A 16,091-nucleotide genomic window follows, 5' to 3' on the forward strand; every position below is an offset into this window, starting at 1 on the left:
TTGTGCTTTGTGGAAATCGACAATTTTGATTCTTGCTGGAGCTTTGTGCAATTTATCATCAAAACCTAACATAATGAGTACCACCCAGTAACGAAACGACTACGTTCAGCTGATAGCGAACAAGTATTGTTCAGCAGATTATGAGCCAGCAATAGATTCAACTCTTCTATGAAGTGAGAAGTTTTTAGCTCAAAAATCTCTAGTTTCATTCAAAATTTAGACTTTTTGAATAATTATTTAGTTACTGTTCTAGATTTTTTAATTTCAGATTCTAATAGTATCTATTAGATTCAAAATTTGCTCGTTTATCTGAGTATTGAAGAGTGTAAAATTAATTGTATTTTGAAAAGTGAAAGTGACGTAACCAACATTTTGATTTAGACAGTATAGTATAAATTGGAAATGGGACAGTTTTGGGCATGAGCCTGTTGTGCCTTTCCTCATGTTAAGTATTTGTACACAATTTAAATAAATAAATAACTCACATCTTGAAATGAGTTCTTAATTCATTTCGTGTGCATTTTTAAAAGGTAGGAAAAGAGGTTGTAGGTAATGATTTTGCTTTTGAATGGCAGTATGATGATACTATTCGTTATTCGAATTATTCAATTACTGTGCTCAGTAAGCGTAAAGACAAAAAATAAGGTTACATTTAAAGAACTGATTGAATGGAACAGCTACACATGCGCACTACGAGGCTGTGGAAGGTCAAGATGATTTGGTGTTCGCGAATGTGTATGCTGGCACAGAGATGTGATACTTTGGGAAATATGAATAAAGTTGAGCATTTGCTTATACTTCTAAAATTTTCAAATTTTGAAAAAAATTGAGCAAATGCTTCAAAAAAAGGTGAGTCTAGTCTAGAGCAGCTTATCACCTTTTGCTCATAGTAAAATAGCTCAACTAATCCGTATGAGGAAGAGGAAACTATACCAGATACGATCACAACCAATCTAGTTGAGAATGAGAACTATAAAACTCAACTAAGAGATAAAAAGGTAACAGCTAACAAGAACCGCTATCCATCCGCTACAGTAGCGGTTACCAGGTTTAGCTGGTAGCCCTGTCACAGAATAAGTACAGAATGGAAACTTGTAATAAATCGCCTATCTAACCAATGCTTTTTATTTCACATGACCCCAATACTAAACACGTCACGTGACCTTGGGAAGTTCCAATCCTGGTCTTCTGATTGGCTCGTAGCAGTGAACGAGATCAATTGATCCGGATCATTGAAGTGATCCAAACCTACCATCAATACTATTACAATGCAGCGCTTCCTAACAAGATGGCGGATTTTAGCGTCAGGGTACTAGCCAAGTTTCCGTACTGTATCTGTATGTATACTGTTGCCCTGTCTTATCACTGTTTCCGCTACCAAAGTCTGCTAGACTGCTAGTAAAATTCGCGTTATTTAAGCGACTCGGTGAAATTCGCGTTATTTAGACGACTCGGGCTATTGATATTATAAGAATATGCTGAAGATTATTATAGAGATTACATTTTTTCATGCTATTATTTCAAAATTATAAACTCAACTAACCTAAAACTCTATTCATAAATAATAGAAAACAGAGCAGACGACGCAAATACAAGCGGTGCACCCTATTTGTATATTTAGCGCTTCCGTGAGCTGAAAAAACAAAGTAAGGCTACAAAAGCGAATCAGCTGATGAAAAATCTCCAAAATACGTGAGCATTTGCTCCAAAGTTCAGGAGTATAAGGTAAGAGTATAAGGTAAAGCTTATTCATATAAGAATGAGCAAATGCTTTTGCTCATGAGCAAAACCTTATGCTCTATGCTCTTGCTCATGACCATTTGCTCTGGTTTTATTCATATGGGCTAAGGCACTATAAAGTATTTATAGAGCCCTAATATGGGCTCTATGTGATGATGGACATTTTCTTGGAGGAATATTCTGGTAGTACGCAGAAGGTATTTTCATCATGACTGAACTTTCTTTTATCCAGTATTTCCATTTCATACATTACCATGTGTTTCACCAACGTTTTTGTTCTTTCAATTTATTATCTTAAATCATTGAAACATTTCAAATAAGATTATCATAATATTGTCTTGAAAAATATACAGCCTTACATACCCTGTCACCTCTGAAACAATTACAGTATTGAATAGAACATAGGACCTCCTAAGGTGGGGTTTATGTTTTAATGGCAGTGAAGAAAGATAGGAAAACACAAACAGTCCTCTTGCCTTTGCTCATCTAGACTTCACAATTAATGATCGGGCTAGGACGAATCATGACTCATTTTAAAGTAATTTCAGTCTCTAATAATTCTCAGTATGAGTTAAGGTGCAGATCCACCGCAGTGCAGCACAGTGCACAACAGTGTGGTGCACAGTGCTGCACAAAAATGTCTATCTGGTGTAGCATGGTACTACAAACATGCACAATGGCCCACATGAATAAAACCAGAGCAAATGCTCATGAGCAAAAGCATTGAGCATAAGGTTTTGTTTATGAGCAAAAGGTAGAAGCAAAAGCATTTGCTCATTTTTATATGAATAAGCTTTACCTTATACTCTTACCTTATGCTCCTGAACTCTGGAGCAAATGCTCACGTATTTTAAAGATTTTTCATCAGCTGATTCGCTTTTGTAGCCTTAATTTGTTTTTATAGCTCACGGAAGCGCTAAATATGCAAACAGGGGGCACCGCTTGTTTTTGCGTCGTCTGCTCTGTTTTCTATTTTATGAATACAGTTTTAGGTTAGTTGAGTTTAGAATTTTGAAATAATAGTGTAAAAAAATGTCATCTCTATAATAATCTTCAGCATATTCTTATAATATCAATATCCTTCTTATAATCGTCTACACTCTCATATTCTTAATTTCCTATTTTGTGATTGCTATCTTTATAACAGGTAGCTTTTGTAGGAATAATGGTGATATATATCATGGTTGAATCTAAAAAGAGTTTTATAGTTCTACACTATTGGTTGTGATAGTATTTGGTATAGTTTCCTCTTCCTCATACGAATTAGTTGAGCCATTTTACTATGAGCAAAAGGTGATAAGCTGCTCTAGACTAGACTCACCTTTTTTGAAGCATTTGCTTCAAAAGTTGAGCAAATGCTCAAACTATTTTTTTGATGAGCAGGAGCAAAAGGTTTTGCTCACGTTTATCCATAGAAAATGAAGCAAATGCTCCATATTTTAGAAGTATGAGCAAATGCTCAACTTTATTCATATGGCCCATTGTTCGCGCACTCTGCCTGGCTGTGCGCGTACAATTTGTGCAGCACTTGTCTTGATGGTGGGAGAACATCGTGTTCGTCAACATTGTTGCGCACTTCATTTTTAGCTTCTGCTACTGGAGCGAAAACATTTTGTGCCTAACCTGTGTTTCTGTCTGACCGTTCAATTTTTACTTTTCTATATTGTGATATTCCTCTTTAAAAAATGGAATGGACAAATGAAAAAAATTATCAGTTTCATTAATGAAATAGAGATGAGGCCAGTCATGTGGGATGTGTGTCATGTGGACTATAAAAATAGAAATAAAAAACATGACGCAATGAATAAGATTAGTGAAATTTTCAAGTGTGACACAACAGAGGTTCTGCGGAAATGGAAGATAATATTGGCACAGTTTCGACGGGAGAAACAAAAAATTAAAGCTTCAAAACGTATGGGTTCTGCAGCTTCTGAAGTGTACATCCTAAAGTGGTTCGGATCTCAACACTTGGAATTTTTAAACGACAGAGATGAGCCCAATGAAAGCATAAACACACTAGACGACATAAATGATCAGGTGAGCTACATTTTCATGTATGAATAATACAAAATTGACATCACATAAATTTATTATTATTATAATTTAGTATTAAGAAATTAATTTATTATTAATAACAGACTATCTCTTTTTTAATGACTTTATTGATAACTAGCCATCAGGCTCGCTTCGCTCGCCATATCCGTCTAGCCAGGGGGCTCCGCCCCTGGACCCCCGACTGGATCGTCCAAAAATAAGATCAGCAGGCTCGCTTCGCTCGCCTGCATTATTCATTTGGGCATTTTTATCATTATGTTGAGACAATCCAGTCTGGACCCCCAGACTAAATGGCTGGCTAAACGGATATGGCGAGCGAAGCGAGCCTGACTGCTAGTAACATAATATTCCCAGGATTGAAGTAGCAGTGCCCAATCAATTTTTCCGCGATAAATGCATTTAAATCTTCAACTTGGTGCCAACCTAACAAAGTCAACTCAACTTAATGCCAACCTGACAAAATTATTAATTTAGTTACCAGTTAACAACTGTTTCGAAGAGGTACTCTATCTAGATTATAGTTCTATAGTAACATATGATATGGAAATTTCAATTATAATTAGGAGATTGGGAGAAGAAGAATATACATGCTGAAAGACGAACTTTAAACCCTTAAAAACAACCCTTAGAGTTAAAATATTGCCAAAAGATTTCTTAGTGCACCTCTAAAGGGCCAACTGAACATACCTACCAAATTTGAACGTTTTTGGTCCGGTAGATTTTTAGTTATGCGAGTGAGTGAGTGAGTGAGTGAGTGCCATTTCGCTTTTATATATATAGATAAGCTCATTATCATAAAAAATATTATTTTTTCATTTATCAATTCTATTTTATCTATACAAAAATCATGCTAAGAATAACTTCTCAAATAAAAATATAAAACTTTAAATTATTATTAATTAGTTGACATACAATGTTTGAATGACATCAATGTCTGCTACTATAAACATTAAGTACAAGTACACTTTTGTTGGATTATGCAACAGTTTCTTGGCATGACAGCATTCCTATATCTGATTTAAAATAGTTTGCAAATTCTTCCCTGATTTCTTTAGCATCACTTCTTAATCTATGACTCATTTGTGGTAATGAATATAAATTTCCCATTGGGGTGTTATCTAATCTCCATGATCCTGGTTTGGTTTCAAGTGTATTCAGATTTTCGTTATCAAACGAACCACTCGGACAGTACAGTGTAGATGACGTTCGTGACTTTATCAGAAAATTATGTAGATGAACACATGTCAACGTTATAATTTGAGCTTTTTCGTTATCCAGTAACATAGGTTTTCTTAAAACTCGAAATACGGAGGACATTATTCCAAAAACATTTCAACTATTCTCCTCGCTCTGCTTAGACGATAGTTGAAAACTCTTTCTTTACTTCCCAAGTTGTGTTTTCCAGCATAAGGTTTCATCACATTTATGTCTAATGCAAAAGCATCGTCGGCCAGAATCACATGGGGCATTGGTTTATTTCTCCCTGGTAAATTGCAAGGCGGTGGTAAATTTGATTGTTCCTGTCGCAGTTTATTGTACAAAGTGCTATTACTAAAAATACCCCCATCTGAAATTCTTCCTTTGCATCCTACATCCACATACATAAAAGAATATTTGGCGTCAACTAATGCAAAAAGTACAATACTAAACTGCGATTTGTAATTGAAAAAGTCACTTCCACTATTTCTCGGTGCTTGGATGACAACATGTTTTCCATCTATTGCGCCCAGGCAGTTAGGAAAATTCCATACATCGTTCCACCTCCATCCATTCATCTTTTGTATTAGGTAACTGAAACAATTTTTTCATTTTCAGTCAACTGAAATGCAACAACAAGGTGGAGAAGAACTGTTTACTGAAAATGAGCAAGTGGCAAAGAAATCTGTTGATACCTCACTACAATCAATCAATCTACCAATCAAGCGTTCTACAGCTAAAAGACAGCGACTACACAACAAAAACGATGCAATGGTATCAGAAGCCTATGAAGTCATGAAAGGTATGCAAGAAAAACTTGACCATACAAATAATGACGCGATACAAGTTTTTTCTACTGGTGTCACAGCTAAATTGCGGCAAATTCCAAATGATCGCATAAAACTTCTAGTGCAAAGAGATATCGACAACTTATTGTATGATGCAATACTTGGCATTGGAAAGTATCATACTACACCAATGCCATCACCATATTCGGGGAGCCATCATACCGTGACAAGTATTTCTCCATCTTCACGGTCCAATGAGTTATATTCGACAGCTAACCCAAATGATACAAGGGTGGACCATCAAAGCACGGAATATTCTGTAGACGATTCGTGGTACATGAAGTAATTTACAAATTTACATTGAAAGTTACATAAAATTTGTCTTATAATTTTTTTATAATAAATCAACATTTTTTATTACTTATTTTTTATTTTATTGTGTTAGAGGCGAGAGGTAATAACATGCATCACAAAACGTTACTTGTTATTGTGAAGTTGTAGTGGGTGTTAATAGAAATATTGCACTCACAGAAGTTAATATCGTTATCGAAAGTAAGATTGAACAAAAAATTTGAAATGAAAATTAATATGAATATATTTATAATTATTATGATTATATTGTTATAATAAAATATTTATTTCATAATATAATTTGAAGAGCACACAGGGAAAAATGTAGGATGCGTGTTATTCCCCCTCCCCACCCCTCACCTTAAATTTTAATTATTGGGTAATTGTACAAACTTACCTTTATTACTTCTTTCAACGTAGAGATTAAAGCATAACACACCTCGGGAACAATACGAGTTATCAGTTGTCTAGACACTTTAAACAAATACATCAAGCTTACGAAAGCTCACCAGTAGCTAGATATCTCAATGTTATGGCGAGTCTCAATTGAGGACCTTGCCGGACAAAGGGCACATAAGGCAAAAGCTCATTTTTGGGAAATGGCTTTTGAAGATTTAAGTTTTCTGTTACATAATTATATGAAAAGCAAAGCTTAATGTGAATATTATTCTCCATTTGTTGCAATATTACTAATAATTTAGCAAAAGAAATGTTGTTTATTAAAAATAAGAAAGTCCAATAAAAATAATAATAAAGACACATGTTACGTGCCCTTTTTCCAGCAATCAGTTTTGAAGTGGTGTGTTGTAGACTAAAAATAAAACTAATGATTCAAATAATGTACCGTATTTAATTAGTATATTTCAATAAAAGAATGATATATTCATGTATTATGGTATGATATATGCATTATAGTATTTATATTTATGTAATAGATCTATTAATCGAGTTGTAAATTCATGTGTTGTGAACTAAAAACAAAAATAATGGTCCAAATAATGAATATTTTGGTAAATATTAGTAAAAAATAGTAGAATGATATATGTGACTATAGTATAACATACCGGTATGCATTATTATGATTAATTATGTAATAGACCTATTACTCAAGTTCTCTTCAATCATTTGCTCTAGCCAGTCCTGGTCTTCAATGGGCAGGAATTTCATAAGGCTCCGAACATCTTTTATCTTGGCCTCAGATACTTTGGGAAATGGCACTGTAGTCAGTTTAACCTCAGATAAGGTCTTCTTGTCAACATTTTGTATGAATTTGAATGGTGAATAGATGGGCTCATAGGATTTTGAACAGAGAATGGTACCTTCTGGAATGTACTTGATTATTTCGTTTTTCAACTACTACTTTCATGATAATTTTTTTAAAACTATGAAATGATAATCACATGAACATAACACATAACGTAACCTACAGTTTACAGGAATCACAAGCTCACAAATTTCACAGAATAATATTTGCTGAACACGTGAACAGTGAACGAGGGAACTATTTCGAAGAACATCAGCTGTCACCACTTTAATCAAGTTTATGTAAAACATCACAGGAAAAAGATATCTATGTGAAAGTTGGCAAGCATGTACAGGAAATCATAGCGGTTCGTTTGAAACGATTGCCGGAAAAAGGGCACATAGGCCCATGTGCCCTATGTCAGGCAAGGTCCTCAATTGCTCTGAAACACATTGTCTATAATTTGTGTCTCTTTTAGCAATAATTGGTCCAATTTTTCCCAAAAGGTACTCAAAATCATGACAAGAAATTCGTGTAAAATTTTTAAAGCCACTCAAAGGATCAATTTTTAATTCTTCAACAAATTCTTTTGTTGACTCACGATTTTTCAGGAAAGGCCGCACCCACACTCGCGGCTTTGCTCTATTTTTTTCAATAAATTACCCAAAACTATACAAACGGCAGAACAAATTAAAACATCCTCCTCCAGACTTGACATGGTGGATACTGAATCGAAATTTGTTAGCAACTGCAAGCTCCACAGAATTAAATGTGCTGCACATTTTCTTCGCGCACTTGTGTCTGTCACAAAATGTGCGCTACTTTTACTGTAGGTGGAGCAGGGTCTAATAAAATGTTTTCAAAACGACTGTTGTGCGAAGAAATGTTCGCGCACACCATGTTCCGCACACAAGTTTGGTGGATCCGCAGCTTTACATCAACGCTTCTCACTCAACCAATTCTGAAACTTCAACTGAGTCTCATCATAGTTTAAAGCTGCGTATACATATTCGCGCTTCCAACCCGCACCGAGCACGCTCCTCCCTCATACCGCCCTTGTACCACCATCGAACCACAGTCGCTCCTCCCCCGCACCCATCATGAACGTTACGGAAGATGTTAAATCTTCTCGCGTTCCCCGGTCAAACTACTGTTGCTCCCCGGTCGATCATCAATCGCTCTGCTAGAGTGACGTTCGGTCTTGGAGCAGAGCGAAAGTCTGTACGCACCTTAAGGTTTCACTCACACTAAAGTGACTTACACTTTTTGGTATTCATGTTCATTATTAGCAAGTATTTCATTTTAATTGGAATTAACATATTATGGCAATCCAAATTCTCAGTTAAATACTAAGTTTATTATCGGCAACCTCTTTTGTATGTATATTACATTAGAGCTCAACCGTTTATTTACATCTTAAAATACTAAAATTATATTATAAAACAGAACCTCTTGGGCTACATTCATATGCTAGACATATTGAAATCTTGCAAATCTGAGGCTCTCTCTGAGTAGTGATTAACATAACCTCAATCTTGATGTATTCTGTATTGTAAACTTGCATCTAATCTTGTTTTCAGTACTGAAGCCTATTGAATTTAAGTTTTATATTTATTTATTAGTCTATATATTGAAATAATTAGAAAATCTCCAATAATCTATTACAATTTTTGATATAAATATGTAGTTTTGTAACTTATGTTACAAAAAATAATAGTGATCTCTTCTATTGTGATCAATAAATAATTTGTAGCAATGTAAGTATAGTACGTGTGTTTTCTGGTTTTATTTTATAACTCATTTTATAAAATCGATTAGCAGATTAATGTTGTTAAGAAACACATTTATTTCAATATTTTCATTCTTTTAGTAGCCTACGGTAGGTAGCCTTCATTCTACACAAACAAATTATGTAGTCTCTACCTACCTATGATACCTTCAAAATAATATTTGTTGGCATAGATTTTATAAAATGAGAGTAAAATCGTATTAAATTATTGTTCATTTATAAAAAACATTTAAGTACCCCTTTTTTAAAAAGTTTTAAATAACAAATTAAACAACTATTTTCGATGTTTCACATCATCTAAACTCAATGTGAAACATGAGTTTCTCCAATCATCAGTGGTTTTTTATAAATATTTTAAGCAGTTTACAAATATATAATTGATAATGTATAATTTGCAGAACAATAAAGCTTGGGTCACACGTGTCATGCAGCGGTCTGATCCTGCAATTCCAATCTATAGCCTACCTATCCTCCTTGGACAGATCTTATGAAGAACATGGGTGGCAAGCACTTTCAGTTTGTTGTCATCCGTGATTGGATTGGGATCGGAACGATGCAAAATAGGTTTTATCCCAACTATGTGTCCTGAGTCAACTTAATCAGTTTGGGGTTAAAAAACTGAACATGTTAGTCAATAATTTATTGATTGCTAGCATAGAACAGATGATTGAATTGACAAATTTATTCTCTGTGATTTATGATAAAAATGAAAGTTGAACGTCAGATAGCTCAAAAAATATTGATAGTAATTGAGCTGACTTGTTCATCCTTCTTCAAACATAATAGCCTATTTTCCATAGCATTATTCCACTGCTGAGTTCAAACTCTGAGTCAAAATCGTCTTATTCTATACCTAACTATTTGACATTTGTTGACTAGAAAAAACCAAAGCGAGTTATTCCTTGATGATCTTAATGATTTTGATAAATTTTTAATTAATCGACATACCATAGCTAATGACTATAAAGAAAGAAAGCAACTAAAAAATCTTAACTTGAAGATCAAAGCAAGCATTCAAACTTATTATTTATTAATTTTCAGGAAAATGATAATCAACATGTTGTTCAATAGAGTGAAAGCATTGTTTTTCATAATGTTGGGACTGTTGAGGAGGTCACTCTGTTGTTTACGAAGGAGACGAAAACTGTCATGCGATTCTGACACTTTGACAACCATCGGAATAATACCACAGTATGAGAGTCATCCAAAGCAAGATGTGCGTAAACATTTTAAAATAGGTATTCAATATTAAGTTATCATATTTTTTTCAGAAACTCATTTTTGAAAAAGCGTAAAGAGAATATACTGCATTACTTGATACTATAGTGAGGTGCAAGCTATTATGGCAGTATTTGATTAACATTGGTGTTTCTATTATTGTCTATCATTCGACAAAGCATCATTTTCTAGCTCCGCAATGTTAACAGATCGTATTTAAACAATTCAGAAATATAATTAATCATAGAAATATTTAATCTCAATTACCATATTTCATACAGTATTTGAAAAATATTATTTTTAAGGATAAAATATAATTGATCATTTCAAACAAGAATGAACAGCTAATATTACATAAGATTTACCAGTATCAGCAACCTTCCATAGAAGGCAGTGGCAAGGCAGAGAATCAGTAACTCTGTTCTCCTGTTTATCTTTCTCCACTGCCATTATAACGTGTTCCTCAACACAATAGATAAACAGACAATAAGAATAAGACACCAACCACAAGAGCGTCTCAGACGTGCTGAATTTTTCCAGCTCTACAGCTGGATGCTTTGTCTCTTATGGGGTAAACTATACGACTGAAAATAGTCGCTCGTCTATGAGGCTATGCATTTTTAAGACGCGCGCGAAATAAATTCAGTGTGTCAGACGTCCTTATGGTTGGGGCCTAAGAGTGCCGGCGTTTTTAAACTAAGTCCATGATGTAGGAGCTTTGTCAATTTGTTCCGTGAAAATTTATTTTATGAAACCGTACTTTTGTCCATCTACTTACAGTTGATTAATTTATTGCGCTCCAGCACCTCACTTAGCCTTGTTTACCCTCTTTCTTCCTTCGCATTATGGGAGTGCATTGTGCTGGAAATGTTTATTGGTCTGGAATCAGGCGGTACAGATTGAGTGTTGTCACGTGTCATGTTAGTTCTGTGTAACTTAATGATAATTTATATTACGCTAAATTAATTACAGCACTATTTCAAAATATTGAACAGTCTGTAAGAATTTATTGCTTGAATTGATAGTCCACCTAAATATTCAGGGCTTTGTAAGGAATAGGGAGAGCCTTCAAATTTTCCTCCAACAATTTTCCAAGTGCATCCCTTTTATGTGTTTAAACGAACATTGGTTGAGAAATGCTAACATGAACTCCTCAAATCTATACAGGGCTATAATTGTGCGGACTTTTATGCAAGAGATTCAGCTGATAGGGGTGGTTCAGCGATTTTGATTAGAGAGGGTGTTGAGTTTAAGGTCAGGGATGATCTTAGGGTTTTTTGCAGGGAAAAAGTTTTTGAGGCATCTTTTGATGAAATTAAGAATGATAAATTACTCATTATTTCAGTATACCGAATACCCAGTTTTGAGAATGAGGGGAAGTTCCTGGAACTTCTGGACTCAGTTCTTCATACAATTGGGGTGGGTAAGAAAAGATATGACGACATAATTTTCGCTGCAGATTTTAGCATCAATACTCTTGTTGATTCCAGTGCCTCTAGAGCTCTAATAGAAACTTTCCTGTCATATGGAATGTCACCTAGTTTTCATATACTTACCCGAATTACAGCTGAATCACAAACCTGTATAGATAAAGCTGCGTACACACATATTCGCGCTTCCAACCCGCACCGAGCACGCTCCTCCCTCGTACCGCCCTCGTACCACCATCGAACCACAGTCGCTCCGCCCACGCACCCATCATGAACGTTACGGAAGATGTTAGATCTTCTCGCGTTCCCCGGTCGTACCACTGTTGCTCGCCGGTCTATCATCTATCATAGGTTGCGGAGCAGAGCGATAGTCTGTACGCACCTTAACGTCTTCACTAGAGTCTCTGATAAAAATAGATCACGGGGATTTGTCTTTAGTCTGGGAGCTTCAGATCATCTAGGGTTGTTAGTACCAATTGTCAATATTAATAAAAAAAAGGTCCACAACTTGAAGTGATAAAAAGGAGCAAAATTAAATAGGAGCAACCTGAAATGGGTGGAACACACTAATAGATTGTGTAAAAAGCTGAGTTCTGCCTGTTTTTCGCTACGGGTACTTAGAGGAGCGATAAGTTTCAAGTCATTGCTAAGTGTTTATTATGGATATTTTTACCCATTCTCAAAATATAGTATCATTGTTTAAGGAAACTCATCTACAGCTGAAAATGTATTCAAGGTTTAAAAGAGAGCGTTCAGGGTGATCTTTAACAAGCCCCTAACATATAGCTGTCGTGAGCTTTCTAGGAGAGGAAAACTCCTCACCTTGATCTCTCTTTATATCCTAGAGATATGTACCTATGTTGAGAAAAATACCAAGACTTTCAGCCGCCATGGAGATTCACATAATTATAATACCCGCCACTCCAACATGTTTTCTTCTGTAGCTCACATAACCACTCTCTTTGAAAAGTCGCCACAGTAGCGGGCCAAAAATTTATAATTCTCCACCGACCAACCTAAAAGATTTGGACATCAGGAATTTCAGAATTAAACTCAGAGATTGGCTGGTTGAGAGACCATTTTATTCATTAGATGAGTTTTATAATTGGACTGCCTAACTATGTCCTGTATGTGATTAAGTAGGCTAAAGCAGGAGTACTAGTCTGAGTAATCTATATGACTGGTTTTCCTGTTTAAACATTTTATTATGTGTTTTTTACCAATATAAGTTGAATGTAGTCACTACCAATGTTAGTGCATTTTTACTCCATAAGTGTTTTTTTTAATTCAAGATCGATTCAAAATTTGACCTTCATAAATTGAATAAAAATTAATGTGCATTGATAACTGCTTCAATTATTTGTTTTGAAGTATGTAGACTTAGAGCGATTGCCTAGAAACCATTTCAGTTGTAGTCTACTAGCGCCCAAACTTACAATATTATGATTCACCAGAGACTAAAGTGATTTTATTTAGGCTATCCATTTTATTTTAACAAAAATCACAGATGACTTTTACTTGGTTTAGAGATAATATTTTATCGTTTTTTAGATTTTGTCATACAAATGTGCAAAATGCGGTATTCATTTGTTGCAATTTAACATACTTCATTGTAATAAAAATATACAGGAAAAAGAAGTTGTTTTCGTTGGTAGTTACATTTCTTCCTTCTTAAATTTTCACAGGAGTTACAGAATTGGAGCACTTGGGAAGATCCTGTTGGCGTAGTTACAGACCATAAGCCTCAAACTGTACAACAGCACATTGAGTATTATCGCCAACAAGCTAATGTAAAACCCCAAGAAGAACCACAAAACGACCTGTTTGAAGTGAGTATTAAAAAATATATTTTTCTGATAAGATTGTTTTTTTTGTGATCATGGAACCTATCAAGTTCATACTCTTGACGATCTTGGGATTAAAACGAACTTGGGTTTGTTAATTCATATAACCACTTTACCGTTCTATATTCTGCCCTAATCGAGTAGCTTAGTACATTTTCTTAGTGAGTTTTCACTTCAACAATATTATCTCCAGACCAATTTTTCATATTAATTAAGATATTTAATGTTTATTCATAAAACTATCGATTACAATATCTCGATACAAATTGATATATTGAAACATTTCAGATGTTTCTGGGCCACAGTCTTGATGTTTTCACTTTGTTCTGACTAGATCATTCTAATTGAAAAAGTGTATAAATTGAAGTGTTGAAAATGAAATTGAATGTTAATTTTCAATTTTCAGGACATGACTCCACAGATAACTCGACAAACTAAAATTCTCCTACGTCAAGAAAATGACCAAAGAAGCTCTACTCAATCTCGATTATCGATTGCTCAAGATTCGTTTGTTCCTTCCGTAAGTATCAGCACTTTGGCTGTATAATTATCTGGGTTACCTTAGTTTTCCAACTTCGACCATTTCCAGTACTTTTGTTCATTGATGATTTTTCTTTGGTAATCAAATATTGTTCTTGCCTCATTCACAGTTATTCTTTATTTTCATTTATACAATAAGTACATTATCAAAATGATAGGGAGAGGAAAATAAGGTAACCTTGTGCTATTCCCCTCCCAAATTTAGATAGCTCATAGTCCGAAATAGGTTAAGTCTTGTAGTTCTTCAATTCATAAAGATGAATTCGCAATCAAGATCATATAGATTTGTTGTATTTGTTTGTAGAACGAGGCTGAATTGGGTTCATGGGAGGAGAGTGAAGCGAACGGTGTGTGGGACGAGGCTGAGCATTGGGACACCGAGCAGATGATTCGAGAGAAAAAGAGACAGGAACGAGAACTAAGGCTAGCAGAGCTCACCAAGAAAAGACTGGAGAGAGAGCAGCTTAAGACTTTGGGCTCCCGTATGAGCTGACATGCTCACATACAACTTTAATTCTATATTTTATAATAATCATTTAGGTAGGCTTGAACTTCACATTTTATTCCAATAAAATTCATCGCAACTCTAAATTCAACCAGAATGCGCGTGTAAAATTGTCAGCATAATGGCGAGTTTCTTCAGCTTTTCTATTGGATTGCAATTGCATATTGTGGAATGTGACGACCAGTGGAATGAAGTGCTGTCAAACTTTAATAGATTAATGCCAGATCATTTGCTGGTTGTAATCTCGCCAAGTGCATGCGTTTTAGATCATATCGTTACGCCCGCACAATTTAAAGATACGTACAGACTTGTGCACCACGAACATTTGTATTTCAATTTTCATTAGCTGTTGCTATGCTTATTATATCTGTATCTTTCTGTTTCTATAGAAATAATGATATAATAAGATAGCATCAGCTGATGAAAAGTGAAATGTGCGTGCTCGTGGTGCATAAGCCTGTACGCACCTCAATATTACTTGAGTGTAAATCATCCAGAAGGTAAAAACATTTTTGTTTGATAAGACAATGAAGTCATCATAGTTATAAAATCAAACGTACAGCTTGTGATATACACTATGAGTAATTTAAAGACAAAATGCCAAAGTATTACTTACTTTCAATGTCTTGGCATTGTTGCTCTATAGTGAGGTCCACGTTATAATGGTAGTGGATAAAGATAGAAGAATAGCGATGCCGATTCTCTGCATTAATTATATTTCTACACGGTCAAAAACATAATTGGCATCGTGTTGGACCTAGAAAAGGATAGTACCAACGACTTTGTCGAATGATAGACAAGGATAGCACAACCAAAGTTGATCAAATACTGTCATTATAACGTGGACCTCACTATACGAGCTAATGGTTGACGATTGTGTACTCAATTCTTGACTCAATGCATTGAATGTTTTGAGCAATAACACTGTATTGCACACATTTCTATTTAACCCTAGATAACCAAAAATTAAGTTCTGGATGCTGATACCACTATCTCTCTTCATCAATGGCCATTCATTTTCGGCCAGGAAATGGACAGTTATTCTGGATCACTGCTTTTCGGAAGATAAACTAGGGAAGGAGATTAGAAGAAGAAGAAGAAGAAGAGAAGGAGGAAAAGAAGAAGAAGACGGGGAAGAGGAGGAAAAGAGGAAGAAGAAGAAGAAGGAAGAGAAGAAGAAGAGGAGGGAGAAGAAGAAGAGGAGGAAGAAGAAGAAGAGAAGGGAGAAAAAAGAAGAAGGAGAAGATGAAGAAAAAGAAGAAGAACCTTCTTTTTCTTCTTTTTCCTCCTTTTCCTCTTCTTCTTCTTCTCCCTCTTCTTCTTGTTTTTCTTCTTCTTCTTCTTCTTCTCTTCTTCTTCTTCTTCTTCTTCTTCTTCTTCTTCTTCTTCTA

At 35.0% G+C, this 16,091-nt stretch overlaps 2 protein-coding genes across 3 annotated transcripts; both read left to right on the forward strand.

Annotated features, from left to right (window-relative positions):
• Positions 1–3,020: 3,020 nt before the first annotated feature.
• LOC120349991 lies at positions 3,021–6,287 on the forward strand. Its single transcript, XM_039421825.1, has 3 exons — positions 3,021–3,033; positions 3,328–3,777; positions 5,611–6,287. Exons 2-3 carry the CDS (start codon positions 3,439–3,441, stop codon positions 6,124–6,126), a joined length of 855 nt encoding a protein of 284 aa, XP_039277759.1. The 5' UTR covers positions 3,021–3,033; positions 3,328–3,438; the 3' UTR covers positions 6,127–6,287.
• A 2,603-nt stretch (positions 6,288–8,890) lies between these two features.
• On the forward strand, positions 8,891–15,408 carry LOC111043581 (receptor-binding cancer antigen expressed on SiSo cells). 2 transcript variants are annotated; one of them, XM_022328567.2, is made up of 5 exons: positions 8,891–9,131; positions 10,205–10,379; positions 13,497–13,640; positions 14,062–14,175; positions 14,500–15,408. In XM_022328567.2, coding segments are annotated over exons 1-5 (624 nt in total). In that variant the 5' UTR covers positions 8,891–9,129; the 3' UTR covers positions 14,689–15,408. The 2 variants fall into 2 exon arrangements, with proteins under 2 accessions (XP_022184259.2, XP_039277772.1); XM_039421838.1 differs by lacking the exon at positions 8,891–9,131 and adding an exon at positions 9,567–9,789.
• The last annotated feature ends 683 nt before the right edge of the window (positions 15,409–16,091 follow it).

This window comes from Nilaparvata lugens, chromosome 1, assembly GCF_014356525.2.
Source record: "Nilaparvata lugens isolate BPH chromosome 1, ASM1435652v1, whole genome shotgun sequence".
In the NCBI taxonomy this organism is placed as follows: domain Eukaryota; kingdom Metazoa; phylum Arthropoda; class Insecta; order Hemiptera; family Delphacidae; genus Nilaparvata; species Nilaparvata lugens.

Bases quoted from the DNA above. Each gene is read 5' to 3' on its own strand.
- LOC120349991 (XM_039421825.1), top strand. From the start codon at position 3,439: ATGAAAAAAATTATCAGTTTCATTAATGAAATAGAGATGAGGCCAGTC. The intron at 3,778-5,610 runs GTGAGCTACATT...TTTCATTTTCAG, and splicing joins TAGACGACATAAATGATCAG to TCAACTGAAATGCAACAACA.
- LOC111043581 (XM_022328567.2), top strand. The intron at 13,641-14,061 runs GTGAGTATTAAA...TTCAATTTTCAG, and splicing joins CACAAAACGACCTGTTTGAA to GACATGACTCCACAGATAAC. The intron at 14,176-14,499 runs GTAAGTATCAGC...ATTTGTTTGTAG, and splicing joins AAGATTCGTTTGTTCCTTCC to AACGAGGCTGAATTGGGTTC.